This window comes from Garra rufa, chromosome 6, assembly GCF_049309525.1.
Source record: "Garra rufa chromosome 6, GarRuf1.0, whole genome shotgun sequence".
NCBI classification, from domain to species: domain Eukaryota; kingdom Metazoa; phylum Chordata; class Actinopteri; order Cypriniformes; family Cyprinidae; genus Garra; species Garra rufa.
This window is the reverse complement of record NC_133366.1, coordinates 11,249,178-11,266,400: the sequence shown is the minus strand read 5'-3', so window position 1 is coordinate 11,266,400 and position 17,223 is coordinate 11,249,178. Positions and strand designations below refer to the sequence as shown.

The 17,223-nt window shown below is 37.2% G+C and overlaps 1 protein-coding gene across 1 annotated transcript in view; it reads right to left on the bottom strand.

Moving 5' to 3' along the window:
- Positions 1-17,223, bottom strand: part of gstcd (glutathione S-transferase, C-terminal domain containing) — a 57,428-nt gene that overhangs the window by 23,296 nt on the left and 16,909 nt on the right. The window contains exon 4 of the mRNA XM_073842779.1: positions 14,398-14,491. Within this exon, the coding sequence (XP_073698880.1) occupies positions 14,398-14,491 (94 nt within the window). The remainder of the gene's footprint in view (positions 1-14,397; positions 14,492-17,223) is intronic.

Sequence of the window (17,223 nt, the reverse complement as noted above, 5' to 3'; positions counted from 1 at the left end):
TTTCACCAGCTATTACAGACCTCCTTGGGTTTGATGGACGTGCGCATCTCATTCTTTCAAAGACACTGAGAAGGAGAAGACTGGAAAAAAAAAAGAGACCCATCTCCAAGCAGCCTGCTGTCAGATAGAGATTCAAGCAGCTCTTTGGTTTATTAGTGAACCAAAAAAGCCAGACAGAACAGCCATTAGGCAGAAAAGAAAAGAAAATACGATATGATTTGTGCTTCCTTCATTCTCTCCAGAGGACTGTGCGTCTTCACTTCACTGCGCACAACTGAACTGTCAAGACAACGACCGGATTCTAATTTGACAAAAACGCCCAAAAGAGCGGCCCACCTGGGTCTCTAGATGCAGAAGCAGGAATGATCAAAAGCCTGCTGGGATTTATGCCCTTTCAGACAGAATGATTCCAGTTCTGACAGGAACCATCCGATCGAGAAATGTTTTACTCTCACAGAAAGATGAGCACGCTGCAGAGAAGCCCGGCTTTAAGTCGGGATTTAGGAGAGGCCTGGGAAATGATCTCCGCCTGAGAAAGAAAACAGAGAATCTTTATAGACGCTAGAGCCTAGGTACTCAACCTGCGGCTTGCAAGCCACATGGGACTCTTTACTGATAGCGCTGTGCCTCAAAATCTCACTTTCACCCCCAAAGTTGTTTTACAGCAAGTTTTTGACTAATGCTTTTCAGTTGTAATGATGAAAGTTGTCGAAATTATTGCAGAACTTCCCCTACATTTATCATATCATCTGGAATAATACAGCTACATTTTACATTTCTGTGGATACTTTCATCTAAGACAACTTTCGGTTAATATACTGCGCAGGGCAAGATATTTCCCTCAAGTCTAGTGTGCATTTATTGCTTAACTGTAAATGTATTATGTAACACAAACAAAGCAAACCACAGAATTCCAGTCTGAATTACATTACATAATTCTATGAATAATATATTGGCCTTTGTTTTTATTGGATGGATATCACAGAAGCAACGGAGTATGAATCCAAATTGAACTTTGAATGTATATCTTACATTTGAATGTATATCTATCCAATACATGAATAATAATGCAATAAAATAACAGTTAAAGGGATAGTTCACCCAAAAATGAAAATTACACCCTCAAGCCATAGGTGGATATGACTTTCTTCTTTCAGACGAATACAATCAGAGTCATTTTAAAAAAATGTCATGACTCTTCCAAACTTTATAATGGCAGTGAATGGGTGTTGAGATTTTGAAGTCCAATAAAGTGCATCCATCCATAATTAAAAATACTCCACATGGCTCTTGGGGAAGTGAATTGATAAGTTTGTCCAAAAAACATCCATATTTAAAACTTTATTCGTATTTGTATTTGAATACACAAGAAAGAGGCATTTCAGTGGATGACGTAGGATGCAGGCGTAGAGTAGAATAGAATAAGAGAGAGCAAAACAAAACACTGGTCATGAATTTGAAGTACAAAACAAGGATTTGTAAAGCAAAATGTTGGATGATTTTAATATAAGCAGTAAACTAAACTTGGTTCTTGTGAAAATAGCATATTCTCACCAGAGAGTGCTGGAATGCCACTCTCTAATGAATACGACAAACAAGTACAACAGTTAGTGGAAGCCAGAGATTGTGAATTATAATTTTAAATATGGATATTCTCTAACACAAAAGCATCGCTTTGCTCCAGAATGCCTTTTTTAACCCTTTAGAGTTGTGTGGAGCCATTTTAATGGTGGATGGGTGCACTTTATTGGATGACTTTTGGACTGATGAGCAGTGTTGGCGGTAACGCACTTCAAAGTAACTAGTAAAATAAAGCTTTACTTTTTAATTGGCAAGAAAATATTAAAATATATATATATAGTTACTTTTTCAAAATAGTAACGGCAGTTACTTTTTTCCCCCCATTTATTGATTAAAAGGTCTAATTTTGAGAGAAATCATGAGTAAGCTGTTACTTTAGTTCTAGAATAAATGTGAACATGCATTAGGGGCCGTTCACATGTCGCGCCTAAAAACGCGTGGAAAATGCTAGGCGCGCCGCTTTCTTCCTTGTCAACAAAGCGCTCGGGCGCTTGCGCTCCGGAAGCGTCTGCCGTTTCTAAGCAACCATCAGCTGCGCTCTAGCTCCAAGCTGCGGTGCGCTTGCTGCATTCTGAAAAGTTGAGATGTTTTTATCTCGATGCGGCGCGGACGCGCCTGGAAAAAACGAGCAAGCCGCGCGTCTACATTTAAAATAACGAATTTGAGCGTGCAAAAGACGCTACATGTGAACGGCCCCTTAATTCATCTCACTCACTCACAAAAAAACAGATACAGTATTCCCTTAAAATTAATAAAAACTGAAATTCAACTAAGAATATGATGCAAACCTGCAATAATTAAATGTTAAATAATGCAAATATCCCATTTTATTAACCAATGTCTTTCCTGCCGACCTTCGATGATCCAATTCATCCATACTAATAAGCAAAAATTACTCAAGATAATCTAACATTTGTTTTCCTTTCTTTTTCACTGCTAAAGAGTTGACGTTTTGTCTTCTGCAGTCTACTGTACAGACGTGAATTTACTTTTCTCTAAGCCTGAGGCTTTTGGTGTGAAAAGGCTTTTACATTTGCAAACAATAGAACAAGCAAGCCCTGCCCAGATTTAAAAAGTAACACAAAATTAATGTAACGCATTACTTTCCATAAAAAGAAAGTAACATAATTAGTTACTTTTTTAGGTAGTAACTCAATATTGTAATGCATTACATTTAAAAGTAACAGTAACACTTTACAATAAGGTTCTATGAGTTAAACATTAGTTAATGTATTAACTAACATCAACTAACCATGAGCAATACATTTGTTACTGTATTTACTAATCTTTATTAACATTAGTTAATGGAAATACAATTGTTCATTGTTTGTTCATGTTAGTTCACACTGCGTTAACTAATGTTAACAAAATTTTAATAATGGATTAGTAAATGTTGAAATTAACATTAACAAAGGTTAATAAATGCTGTATAAGTGCAGTTCATTATTAGTTCATGTTAACTAATGTGGTTAACTAATGTTAACTAAGGAACCTTATTGTAAAGTGTTACCAAAGTAACTTTCCCCATCACAAGAAGAAAGTCATATACACCTAGGATGACTTGAGGGTGAGGAAATAATGGGCTAAATTTTCATTTTTGGGTGAACTAATCATTTAAAAAAAAAAAAACATCTGTCCTAATTATTTTTTATTATTCAATTCAAAATAAATAAAGCATGTGCATCAAACTCATCAATCTCTATTATCCAACGACAAAGAAATTAGATTTAACCTCAAAACTCTTTTGACTGATTAAATCTCTCAAATTCTGATTTACTGTTATCCAATATAATCATTCTTCAATCACAAAGAAATCAAGTTTCAAGGAAAACTTGGAGGATTTTTCTCCATATAGTGGACTTCAATGGTGCTCAACGGATTGAAGGTTCAAAATGCAGTTTTAGTGCAGCTTCAAAGGACTCGATCCCAGTCGAGGAGTAAGGGTCTTATCTAGCGAAACGATCAGTCCTTTTCTGAATAAATAAATAAATTAATTAATTTAACTAAAAAAAAAAAAAAAATTCTAGCCTTGTCTAGCTCTGTGATGCACATGCATACTATGTGCACTCTGGTTCAAGACAGTTCTTATTTTCCATCTTATTTTCTCTTCCAACTTCAAAATCATCCTACATCGCTGCAGAAGTACCAACCCAGTGTTTACAAAGTTAATGTGCAAAAAAAAAAGTAAAATGTAATCCTTTAAACTGGAGGTTCTGTGTTATAAAATGTAGACTTTATATTAACATAGTAGTTCACACTTGAAAGACTAAGCAAAATTGGATTTTTCATTACAAAACCTATAAAACACTGCATTAAACCAAACACCCAACATTCATTGTTGCAATCAGATGGCATTTGTAAAACACTGCTATTCTAATCTAAATAAACATTTGACTTAGTTCAGCTAAGTTTCAGATATGCTTGGTGTTATGGCAAAGACATTTAGTTGAAAAACACCCATACACCCCTATACACCAACGCACACTACTCTACTTCCCCAGGAAATAATCTGTACTTAACACCCAATCCAACACAGCTATGATAACACCGATGTCCTCATGCGTACCTTTAGTATGTGGGTTCATGTCAGACAAAGACGCCGCCAAAACATACACAAGCCTAGTCTGGAGAAATGTAAATACAGCCTCTGAAACCGAACACCACCCTTACACCACCGTCTAACAACACGTCAGAGATTACATTGTTCCCCAGCAATGTGCACAACAGTTGTTCTGTTTGGCGAACACATCTCCGCCATACCAGAGAGTTTCAAATTCACACTCGACTTGTGAGGGAGCGCGGGTGTTGTAAAAACAGACGTGTCGGGTGCTGACCGCCCTGTGAAGACGTGCCTGTCAGAGGTGATGAGACACCTCCGATGATATGAAAGACGCAGGAAGTAAATGCAATAGATGCGTTTAAGCTTTCATTTGTGACCCTGGACAACAAAACCAGTCATAAGGGACAATTTTATTTTTTCATCTCAAAGCTAAATAAATCAATCTTTTTTTAAGTTATAGTTTTGGGGCTTTTATGCCTTTAATGGACAGGACAGTAGAGAGATGACAGGAAAAGGGCAGAAAGAGGGGAGCAGAATTGGCAAAAGGACCTTGAGGCGGGATTCGAACTCGGGTCACTGTGAGCACAATTGCGCTATATGTTGGTGCACTAACCACAAGGCTATCGGTGCTGCCATGAATCAATCTTTTAATTGATGTATGGTTCGTTAGGATAGGAATCTGAAGTACTGGAATCTGAGGGTGCAAAAAATAAATAAAAAAATCTAAATATTGAGAAAATCACCTTTAAATTTGTCCAAAGAAATGAAGTTCTATGCAATGCATATTACTAATCAAAAATTAAGTTGATATATTTATGGTGGGAAATTTACAAAATATCTTCATTGAACATATTTACTTAATATCCTAATAATTTTTGGCATAAAACAAAAATCGATAATTTTGACCCATACAATGTATTTTTGGCTATTGCTACAAATACACCCGTGCTACTTAAAACTGGTTTTGTGGTCCAGGGTTACATCCGAGTCCCAAAAACTCCATCATGAAGAACTCTCGCTCACCTTGGTGCAAAGTTTTGTTCAAAGTGTGATCTAGGACAAAAAATAAAAAACTCAGAGGAACCACAACTGAGGTATCCATCTTGCCTTTAACATCATGTTATCATTCAGCAGAGAGCTTCAAGTGAAGCACTGGCTCCCTGAACTGACGTTGACGGATGTTTGAACTCCAGGAAATAGCTGTCACACCTGAAGACAGCAAATACACTCAGCACATTCCAAGAATGACCCATATCCATCTTTTCGCACCTGCATTGTGATGTTGACACACACACACACACACACACACACACACACACACACACACACACACACACACACACACACACACACACACACACACACACACACACACACACACACACAAAATTGTGCAACTGTGATACATCTGGAAATATCCAAGATAATTTCAAGCAGAGACAGATAAACTTAAAAAGGCCCTCAAAAAGATTACAGCAGTCATCGCTTGGCTTGCAAAGAAGATTTTTGTCAGGAATAACGGAGAAGTGGAAGATTCTGACATTCTGTCAACTCAACAACAGTGCTTGGTAAACAAGGACGCTGGCACTGGCTTTTCATCATGCTTTTAAACATAAAGAGGCCTGTATCACACCACTCAAGAAATGTCAGCAGCTAAAGGCTTAGCATATTAAAAAGGACACAAATTTGGCTAAAAACCCAAAACAGAAGCAAAAGATTTTTTTGCTCTTACATTGCTAAGACCAAATACTCCAACTCCAAACACACCATAGACCAATAACCCAAATAGGTCTCGATAAGACTCTTCACAGCCCCTTAGAAGGAGCAGGTGATAATTAGGTGCAGTTTAGCACAAGCATCTTTAGTGAAAAAGAAAAAAACGAAGTGAGAAAAGCAAGAGTTTTGAATGTGACTACTGGTGTTCTTGTAAACAGACTTGACTGAATCTAAAAGTAAACCCGGTTTTATTGCGTCTTCAGCACAAATGGTATATTAAAAGGAAACCTTGAAAGTCAGTCATTTGAGAGCAGAAATCCAGTATGCCCAAGTGGACATTAAGGAAAAAATAAATCTGACAGCTAGACAGAAGTTACAGGTGGAGGTCAGCATCTGAAGGATGCGTATGAAATGAGAATGTGCAAGAAAAGAAGATACAGTGAAAATGCAGAAGAGTGAGACAGAAGAAAAAAACGCAAATAACACGTGTAATTTATGGTTCTTTGTGGCCTGATCCAATGTATTATTCAGGATAACAATAGAATAACACAGCATGAAAATTAACAAGGACAATCTAAAGGCTGAGAAGAGAGCAGAAGAGATGCTTGTTTCACACTGTAACCAGGCTGTAAATTATAACACCAGCATAAATTAAATTAACCATCAACAGTTGGCACCCAGGCACTGCGTAAGGATAGATATTTATAAATATAAAAACCCAAATCCTTCCACACATAAGGAGAAAAATAACATTACTGGGTTCAGAAATTGACACGCATGAATATTCATTAGATGGCATTTTGAAAATAAAAAGGATTGCTATATTGCACTCAGATTCATGACTCAAACATTTCATCAATTAGTAAAACTCATTTAAGGCTCTCTGGAGTTTGAAACCGCTACCAAGTTGAGAAAGTGCTGATGAATCTCCGGTTGGGACCAACAAAACTGCAAGCCAGCTTTGACAGCAACATTTAATTGGTATTGATTAACTGAACCAATCTAACTGAAGAAATGGAGGCTCAATTAATCAAACTGAACAAAATATCGGCTCCTAGAAGGGTAAGTGCCATTTGTAGTTGGCACATATATTGGTGGGGGGGGGGGGGGTGCAGTGGGACCTACATTTTCAATTATCTGGTGAATACAGGTAATTTTCGGAATCAAAGATTTGGCTCAATTTCAGTCCATGAGTGTGAATTGGAATTAAATTGGCCACAATCCACATGGAGTTTAATTGGAATGATAGGAGGAAGAACTTTCTGAGATGGAATTATTAATAAAGGCAATGCATTCTGAAAAATGAAGCATTCTTATACACTGATGTACAATAGTTAATGTATTAAATATGATGAAATATATTAAAGGGGTCATACGATGTTGCTAAAAAGAGCATTATTTAGTGTATTTGTTGTAATGCAATGTGCAGTTTGAGGTTCAAAAAATATATTATTTTCACATACTGTATTGTTGGTCCTCTCTACCCCACCTTTCTGAAATGCTTAGATTTTTACAAAACTCATTGTTGATGGAAACCGAGGTGTTCTCTGATTGGCCAGCTATACGGTGCGTTATGATTGGCCAAATACCTCAAGTGTGTGAAGTAAATGTTATGCCCCTTTTATGCCATCATGTTGTGATGCTGTTTCTCGGTGCGACATGATAGAAACAATAAAACTCATTATAAACGAGGCATTTGTTGCATCCAGTGGGGACATAACTACTGATTATAAACATATTTTTTTATGCTTTGCGTCGTGGCGCAAAAACATAACACCATGTCTGCATTTGCGATCGTAGAACGAGAAACAAGCACTACTCTATACTGCTCAAAACTCGCATTTAAATAGTCAGTATTGAATTCTTTAAATATGAAAACGTACTTACAGGCCATCAGTCAGAAGCGCAGACTGTCCTTGCAACATTTGAATTTCCCCACTTTAGTCTTAACACTTTGTGTACAGCTGGCATTATAAGCTGCTCTCCCAGGTTCAGGAAACAGTTCTCAGAAAAATGCGCATCACCCACTCGAATATTTGCGAGTTTAAATGCAGTTTAAATGCAGCTTCAAAGGGCTCTAAACCATCCCAGCTGAGGAAAAAGGGTCTTATCTAGCAAAACGATTTTTTTTTTTTTTTAGAAAATAACCAATATATATATACTTTTTAAACCTCAAATGCTTGTCTTGTCTAGCTCTGCGATGCACATGCATATTCTGTGCACTTTGGTTCAATACAAATAGGGTATGTTTTTTGACATACCCTAACTGTATTGAACCGGAGTGCACAGAGTATGCATGTTTTTAGAATTAGAATTTAGAAGATGAGCATTTGTGGTTAAAAAAAAAAAAAAAAAGTGTATAAATATTAATTTATTAAAAAAAATAACCAATTGTTTCGCTAGATAAGACACTTCTACCTCAGCTGGGATCATTTAGAGCCCTTTGAAGCTGCATTTAAACTGAATTTTGGAAGTCCAAACTCACGAGCACCATAGAAGTCCACTATATGGAGAAAATTCTTGAAATGTTTTCTTCAAAAAACAATTTCTTAACGAACTTGCAGTTTCAATGCAGCTTCAAAAGGTCTTCACACGATCTCAGCTGAGAAATAAGGGTCTTATCTAGTGAAACGATTGGTCATTTTCTAAAATGTATACTTTTTAACCACAAATGATCGTCTTGTCTAGTCCTGCGATGCACATGCATACTCTGTGCACTCCGGTTCAAGACAGTTAGGGTATGTCGAAAAACGACCATCTTATTTTCTCTTCCACATCAAAGTTGTCCTACATCGCTGTTTTACCTTCCACTAGCTCAACGTGCAAAGAAAGTCAAATGCCCTCAAAAAAAAGGTAAAACAAGAACATGAGATTTTCACCCTACCCTACCTAACTCACCATGCATGCATTTTCTAAAATGATGCATGAAGATGTGCATGCACATTGCAGAGTTACTGCAAGATGAGCATTTATGGTTATAAAGTATAAATACACACACACACACACATATACATATACACATGAAAGCATATACACATTGAAGCAGCATTGAAATTTGGACTTAAACCTGTTGATCCCCATTGAAGTCCACTATATGGAGAAAAAATGGTTTTCCTCAAAAATCTAAACTTCTTTTGAACTGAAGAAAGATAGATATGAACATCTTGGATGTGAACCAAGAGTGAACTAATCCTTTAAAAATTACAGGTACATGAATTTACATTCATTTCAATTCTACATTCAAATTGCTATTCTGCACTGCATCATATTCAGGAGCTGAAGTGGAATATAAAAGGTATTTTCAATTCAACCCCAAATGGTGCTTTGAGATGTGGGAGCAACAACTCTGACTAATTCAGGTATAAGTCAAGCTACAGTAACTCTTCACAATGCCTCTAAATGTGTTAATACAGCCAAGCCACTAAAGTGAGCAATAATGGGCAAAGCAGCATGTAATCTCTGCCTCAGACTGCCTGATGCAAATTGCACACAAAAAAAGGCAAGAACAGATTGAAATCTAGCTAACAAGCTTCTATAGTTTCCAAGTACCGGTGTGCAGAGGTTATTTTGAGTCACAGAGAAACAGAGTCATGTCTGCAAGGTTACAACAGGATTGCATGCCAACCTCGTACTGTGCTGATCACTTTTATAAGTCAGCCAAGAAGGTCTCTTCCTGTCTAAAAACCAGCACTGACCGAACGTTTGCCAACTGTCAAAGCCTAGCTCCTTAAGATGAAGCAGCGTGTGTCTTCGAGGGTTTAGAAGTCATTTCTAAGTCATTTAATCATGTGACTGAGCAATAACGCTTCTTTGAAGGTTCTGGGGGCCTTCATCTGACCTTCCCTCCTCTACGGTCATAAACTGTCTAGAGATGAAGCATTTCAGACAAGTAGCTGCCAAAACAGGCCGATGCGTCCGGAACGCACCTCCCATGTAAACGGCCCCTTCCCACATAAACACACTGGAGTGTCTTAATGCTCAACAGGGCTGGTGTTGACAGTGGAAATGAATTCACATTCAAGGCACCACCGCCAACCACGTCTCCCAGGTGGCCCCCGGGGCTTCTCTCTGCTCTGTAGTAGTGACAGCGACTAGTTCTCTCTCCTGCTCCCGACAAACTGCATAATAGACACCCTGGCGATGCAACCCTCCCACAGACTGCCCTCGATTTAAAACAATATTTATCAGCACTCTGGAGGTGGCTCGCAAAATGTGGGTGGTAGTTGCGGTAGTCTCACAAACGTCTAAATATTTAGCTGAAATGGCTCTCAAAGAAAACGGTCAATAAATAAATGCATTCGCTGCCTTTTTGGGAATGGAGCGTGTCAAATTTACAAAGACACCAGTGCCGGAGCCAACCTCTCAAATGGAACAGGACTCTGTAATCTTGTCCATACGACAGCTTCTCTATAGACGTGCCCACGTACCAACATCTTATCCAATGACACAGACATTGAAACTAACACACCCTGAAACTAATTGCAGGTAAAAATATTACAAGAGAAGTAGACATCACCTAAAATCGTCTAAAGTCCAACAACGTAAAGGGGCCCAAAACAGAGCCTTGTGCCACTCCTACACTATCTTCTACTTCTAGCACTTAAACTTCAGAAGAAGTTGTTTTCCTTTGTGTGGGAAGGCAGAATCTGCTGACTGCACATCTAAATGTCTGCTTGAGTAATCTGGTTTTAAAGTTAGGATACAACAATTCAAGAGTCGGGCAGACTGCTGATACACTTTCTCCAACAGTTGCCGACTATGACGATCCCATAACAATGTAGCTTGTCTTCACTCCACGGGTTACCTGACTGTTAAAAGACGACAGGAGCGATTAGTGGAGCGCTGAAGCGATAGAGGATTCGCAACAAACAGCAGGACATACACAGGCCTCTCTGTTCTTACACCTTCTCTCTGTTACCGCTCATGGATTCAGCACTTGAAAAGACATTAGAGGGAGGCATGTGTGGGTGTGTGCTGACAGACAGAGCTACTATAGTAAAGGAAAAGATGGTACTGAATAAAAGCAACATAGTTTTGCATGTGGGGGTTCACCTAAGTGCCTATGTTCAGCGTGTCTCTTGTTCTCAGAAGTGTTTTCTCTGAAGGGCCCTGCATTAAAACACTAGAAAATCAGCAGCAGAGGCAAGATGACTCACGGACCATCTAAAATGTCCAGGGAATTTGTTCTTGCACTCTTGCGGCATGTTGCAGACAATCATTTATACTCATTCGGGAGTTCATCTCTGAAATAGAGTTTGACGCAAATGTGAACAGAGCAATGGAAGTTCACTACAGACTGCACTGACTAGAAAAAAAAACATCTCCTAAAAGCCTCAAATAATAAGCAATCTTAGAATGCAAATGGAAGATATTCAGTTATTATTTTGAGAGAAAGTAAAAATCATGAATCTCTCCTTTGACCCTGGCCTAGGCAGAAAAAGTACTTTGTGATTAGAGTACAATTCACTAAATGTGTCATATGGACTAAAATGGCCCCAGAAACTGCTTATTAAACAGCTCCAAAACTGTATTACCATTCAGCCAAGGAAAGTCGAATGAGGAATGTTGCTCTCTTCTATGCAATGCAATTTTGGGGGTTGTCAAACACCAAAAAGGGAAAAGAATAATTGCATCAGTAGTCTATATATATCATGCACTATATTTTTCTGTAAGGAGCTGACCAAAATATAAGTTTAATCTTATTTGACAACTGTAGTTATCATTAACTTTCTATATATGGAAAAGAGCACTTTTATGTGGTCTATGAGGCTAAAAAAAAAGTCAGTTTTGAAACAGTTTTGAAAAGTCATTAATTCAACAATTTTCATTTTTGGGTGACCCATTTCTTTAATATGCTGGGGGGAAAACAAGAAGAGAGTACCAGTGTTATATATTTTTGTCATTTTTATGAATATATGTGACCCTGGACCACAAAACCAGTGTTAAGTAGCACAGGTATATTTGTAGCAATAGCCAACAATACATTGTATGGGTCAAAATTATTCATTTTCTTTTATGCCAAATATAATTAGGATATTGAGTAGATTACTCTTGGATTCCAGATTTTTAAATAGTTGCATCTCGGCCAAATATTGTCCAATCTCAAATACAAAAAAAAAAAAGACCCTTATGACTGGGTTTGTGGTCCAGGGTCACATTTCATTTCAGTTTCAGTTATTTTAGTATTTCAACTTTAAATAAAAGAAAATTAGAAATGACAGCTTGGCGTCTAGCTGAAACAAAATAAGTTTACGTTTTTTTTTAAATATTTATTTAATTTAACATTTTTTTCTTTATGATTTTAGTCTTATTTTTATTTTAGTTAATGACAATGATGCTTTACCCGTATTTGAGAGAGCTGTTTCTTTCCAAAGTCTTATCTTAAAAAGCAGCCAATTAGGTACCAAATTTCTTAAACACAAAGTCTGATATTCCTTGTTTTTGCTTTTTTTGTTTTTTTCTTACCAACCGGATTATATGTAGTCTTTTGACTCAAGTAAATTATGCTCTCAGGGCGTGGGTCGATGAGGATTGTTTCCAGACTCTTTAAACGAACCGGATTTCTGTCTCTCCACGGAGCTCACTCGACGGTCTGTGTGAGGTGATTGGCATCTCACTCATTCCTGCTGAAAAAACAGCTGCCTGCTGTTCGAGCTAGTTAAGAGCACATGACACAGGACAGGCATGAATACTCAGAATCCACGCAGAAATGCATTTCTACAGGTATAAATTTGCTTACAAAAAGGTAAAACAATGCCTAGACGTCGGAGACGAAATGCTCTAAAACTGATTTCTTATTCTATGCCCATCAATCATAGACATTAAAGCTGTCACTACATCAATTGTTAAAAGGCACTGTGTGAAGCAGCAACAGTTGAAAATGAAATCAAGGAAACCAAGGAAGCGCAGCAATACTGTTATTTCTTTGACAAGTATATTACCTGTCAGGCATAGTGGATTACAATTTTAAACGCTAGCAAAAAACAAGAAAAAAAAAGCGAAAGTAGTTCTCAACATTCTTATAGGATTCACTGATGGAAATTAGACAAAACAAGGTTTTATTGACAGAGTAGAGAAAGACAAGAAGTTAATGAGTAAAAAAAAAAAAAGGGAAAATGCGTCTTTATGCGTCAATAAAACCCAGTTTTTTTTTAAATGCATCATATGCATGACTTCCAAAAAAAAAAATGTTTTATATTATACGTGACCCTGGACCACAAAACCAGTCATAAGGGTCAATTTTTTGAAACTGAGATTTATACATAAGCTTTCCACTGATGTATGGTTTGTTAGGATAGGACAATATTTGGTGGAGATACAACTATTTGAAAATCTGGAATCTAAGGGTGCAAAAAAATAATAATAATATTGATAAGTTGTCCAAATGAAGTTCTTAGCTTACTAATCAAAAATTAAGTTTTGATACAGTATATTGGCAAAAGTATTGGGACACCCTCTTCTAATGAACAGGTTTAACTACTTTAGCAATTCCCATGAGTACAAATCTTAATGTTTAACCATATAATGATATTCTAGGGAATTGTGTGCTTCTAATTTTATAGCAACAGTTTGGACAGGATCCTTTCTATTCTAACATGACACTGTGTATAAAGCAAGGTTTAGATAGAAATGATTGATTTAGTCAGTGTAGAAGAACTTGACTGGTCTGCATAAAGTCAAGTCGTAATCCCAGCTGAACACCTCTGGTGTTACTTTAAATGCAGACCTTGAGCCAAAAACTCATCGCCAAACACCATATGGGTACAATCATTTTAGACACTTCCAAAACTGGTGCAACAGAGACGGAAACAGATTTTTTAAATACATGAATTATGCTTCCATCTTTGCTGCCACAGTTTTGGAAATGTCTTTTTGTGTTCTAAAGAAGGGGGTGTCCCAAAACTTTTGTCCAAATAGTGTATGTATAAGTCATTGGTGTTTGGTGATAAGTTTTTGGCTCAAGGTCTGCCTTTAAAATCAGACCAGAGGTGTTCAGCTGGGATTAGGACTTGGTTTTATGCAGACAGTCAAGTTCTTCCACACTGACTCAATCAATTTCTCTATGAACCTTGCTATATACACAGATGTACTGTCATGTTAGAATAGAAAGGGTCCTGTCCAAACTGTTGTTATAAAAATAGAAGCACACAATTCCCTAAAATATCATTACTGTACATGCTTCAACATTAAGATTTGTACTCATGGAAATGACTAAAGTAGTCAAACATTTTCATTAGAAGGGGTGTCCCAATACTTTTGGCAATATAGTGTATATTTACGGTGGGAAATTTACAAAATATCTTCATGGTAACATGATCTTTACTTAATATCCTAATGATTTTTGGCATGAAAGAAATATTGATCATTTTGACCCATACAATATATTTTTGGCTATTGCTACAAATATACCCAGACCTTAGGAAGTTTTTGTTGTCCAGGGTCACATATATGAATCAAAACGATGCTTATCAGTTATCACAGCTGGCATGTTGAGAGTGAAGGTTGTGTTCCACTTGTGTGGAAAATACTCCCAAGGTTACCTTCAGTAGGGTTGACAGCTGCCGGTAGGCTCTCCCAATCAACTGTCCATGAAGGGCAAGGGTGAGCGGTGTAAACAGCATCTATCCCATTCTCCTGCAGGACAAAAGAACATATAAACACAGGTTAAAGTGCCCCTATTATGCCATGTTAAAGGTAGTTAATATTGTTGTAATAGTCTCTTAAAACAGGTTTACATGTATGCAAGTTCAAAAAACACTTTAGTTTTCTCAAAAATTAGATTTAATTTTACCCCGTTTCTAAATGATTCGTAAACGACTCGTGTGAAGCAGTTTGAAGAATCAGTCTCTCTAAACCCCTCCTTTCCGTGAGCCCTCACTGCTGTGATTGGTCAGATGGTGCAGTCCTTTTGGATTGGTCTACCGCTTCAGCGCAAAACGAAACGCCCATTGGCATAACTGAATGACAGCTGCGGAGACTTGTTAATGCATAGAAAAGATAGCCTCGATTTTACCCTATCAATTCGAGCCGGAGTCTGACGATGAAACGGTTGAAGTGTCACATCGACAAGAAACTGTTTTGCAAGCACGACTGGAGCAGGACGTTTCTCAGTGGGTGTCATATTATATATCATATATGGAAAGTGCTTGCAATTTGCTTTTGTAAGCGAACCGGGCACACCTCTACGTTGTGAACTTCAACACTGTAACGTACAACCCATAACACTGCGTTAAGCCATCGTTTATCATTATCATTACTTAAACTAATAAGGCAGACAGACAGTCAAGCTGCATCAATCACAATTTTTAGACTACATTGCACTCACAGCTGAACAACAGAACTACAGAAACGCAAGTTCGCCGGTTACCAAGACATGAGCGGGGTTGTTACACCATAACGTACACAAAGACGTATTTTGAACGATCGCTAGAAAATACAATCATCAATTATTAATCATACTTACAGGTAGAAGTTCAGAGGAGCAAGCCGGTCCAAATAAACTGGGCACTGAACCATTTTTTAAAACCAAGCATTTGGTGAATCTCGCGTTGTAACGTTACTCCCCAAGATTTGAAAAACAGTCATCAGTAAAATGACGCGAACACAACACAAGATTGGCATTGGACTGCTGAGGTGTTGAAAAAATTAATGTTAACCACTCATTCTTGGTAGTTTCATCTTTCGGAAGGGCATATAAAACAAATTCACTCTCACAGCGCAGGGCGTCTTCTTGACATGATGTAACGTTAATCCACGTGAAAATGGTAGGCGTTTGTGGGCGGGCAAGTTGTTCGCGAAATTGAATGTGGGCGGACATTATGCAAATGTGTAGCTCGTGACGTGTGGCCGTTACAGAAAAAAGATTCGAATTGCTGACGACTCGTTTAGGCGAATGTGAGCCGACTCTTTTTTTTGTTAGACAAAAACTTCATTTATAGTGCACTGTCGGCGTCACAACTTTGCAGATAGTTTATGTTCACATACAGCTACATGACACACTACATGAAATATCATATTTGAAAAGGCATAATAGGGGCACTTTAAACCACAGACTACAGACAGAAACCTCCAGGCAACAGCTTTTTACTGAAGCTGACCACTTTTCACACTTGCTCACAACACCTGAGACAAGGTGCTAATTAAATCAGGAACCTGCTACGGAGCGGTTCATCCCACTTTAGAAACACCTTTAAAGGTTGAAGTCCTATAATTGATTTAACATTTTTTCTAGTTGGTACTTAATCATCAAAGAGACTTACAGGAAAGGGTAAAAAGCGTGCTATGATGATTATTCCACATTGGGAGCATGAGATGCAAAACAATTACTAATACATACAGTCAAACCAAAATGTATTCAGACACCTTTCTCACATTATCGATAGTTTAGAAAATGGTCAAATATGCCAAGAACTCAGAGTTAAACTTTGTCAGAACAAATTCATCTTTGGTAATCACAAATGAATAACAGTCAAACCAAAATTTATTTAGACACCTTCAAAATTTCTCATATTATCACAGTTTATTTGCTATGAATAGGAAAATGGTAATAAAATATGACAAGAACTAATGAGTTAAACAGCATCAGAACAAATTCGTCTTGATATTGTAAATTTGATAGAGGGGTATGTAATAAAACATGGTCAGGTCAAATTTTTGTTCCCAAAGTTTTATCAGTTTTTGGGTTTACTTTATTTTGCTATCCTCACTTAGTGTCCTTTAACCATTAGTAAAGAATATCAAAAACTATATCTGGTGTGAATAATTTTTGGTTTGATTGTACAATGCTACAGACACAGAAATAAATATATGGTGTTGTGTTAGGCAAATTTATAGGTACTTTATTTGTAGCAACAAATTTTCTCCAGTCTGGCAAGATGAAGTTACCTATTTAGAATGAAATAAACCTGAAGAATCAAATTAACTCATGTGGAACAGAGAGAAGACAGAGTGAGATTGGTGTTAAAACCTCTAGGAAATGTTTTTTTCTTAACAAAACATACAGACAATAAGTAATTAAAGGAATAGTTCAAGTATTCAAGCTTCAATAAAGGATGTTAAAGAACCACAGACATGTGAAAAAGACTTAGTATTTGCCAACTCATGCAACTATATCTGAAGCCAGACACTGCAAAGAACAAAAAGGTTTGAAAATGTTTTGAGAAAAATATTTTTCCATATAGTGTACTTCAATGGGGATCAACAGGTTAAAGATGCAGCTTCAAAGGGCTCTACATGATCGAGTCGAGGAATAAGGGTCTTATCTACTGAAACGATTGATTATTAAAAAATAAATAAATAAAAATTAAAAATAATTTTATATATAAATAACAGTAAAATTACATTCCCAGAAGTCCCTGTCCATGATA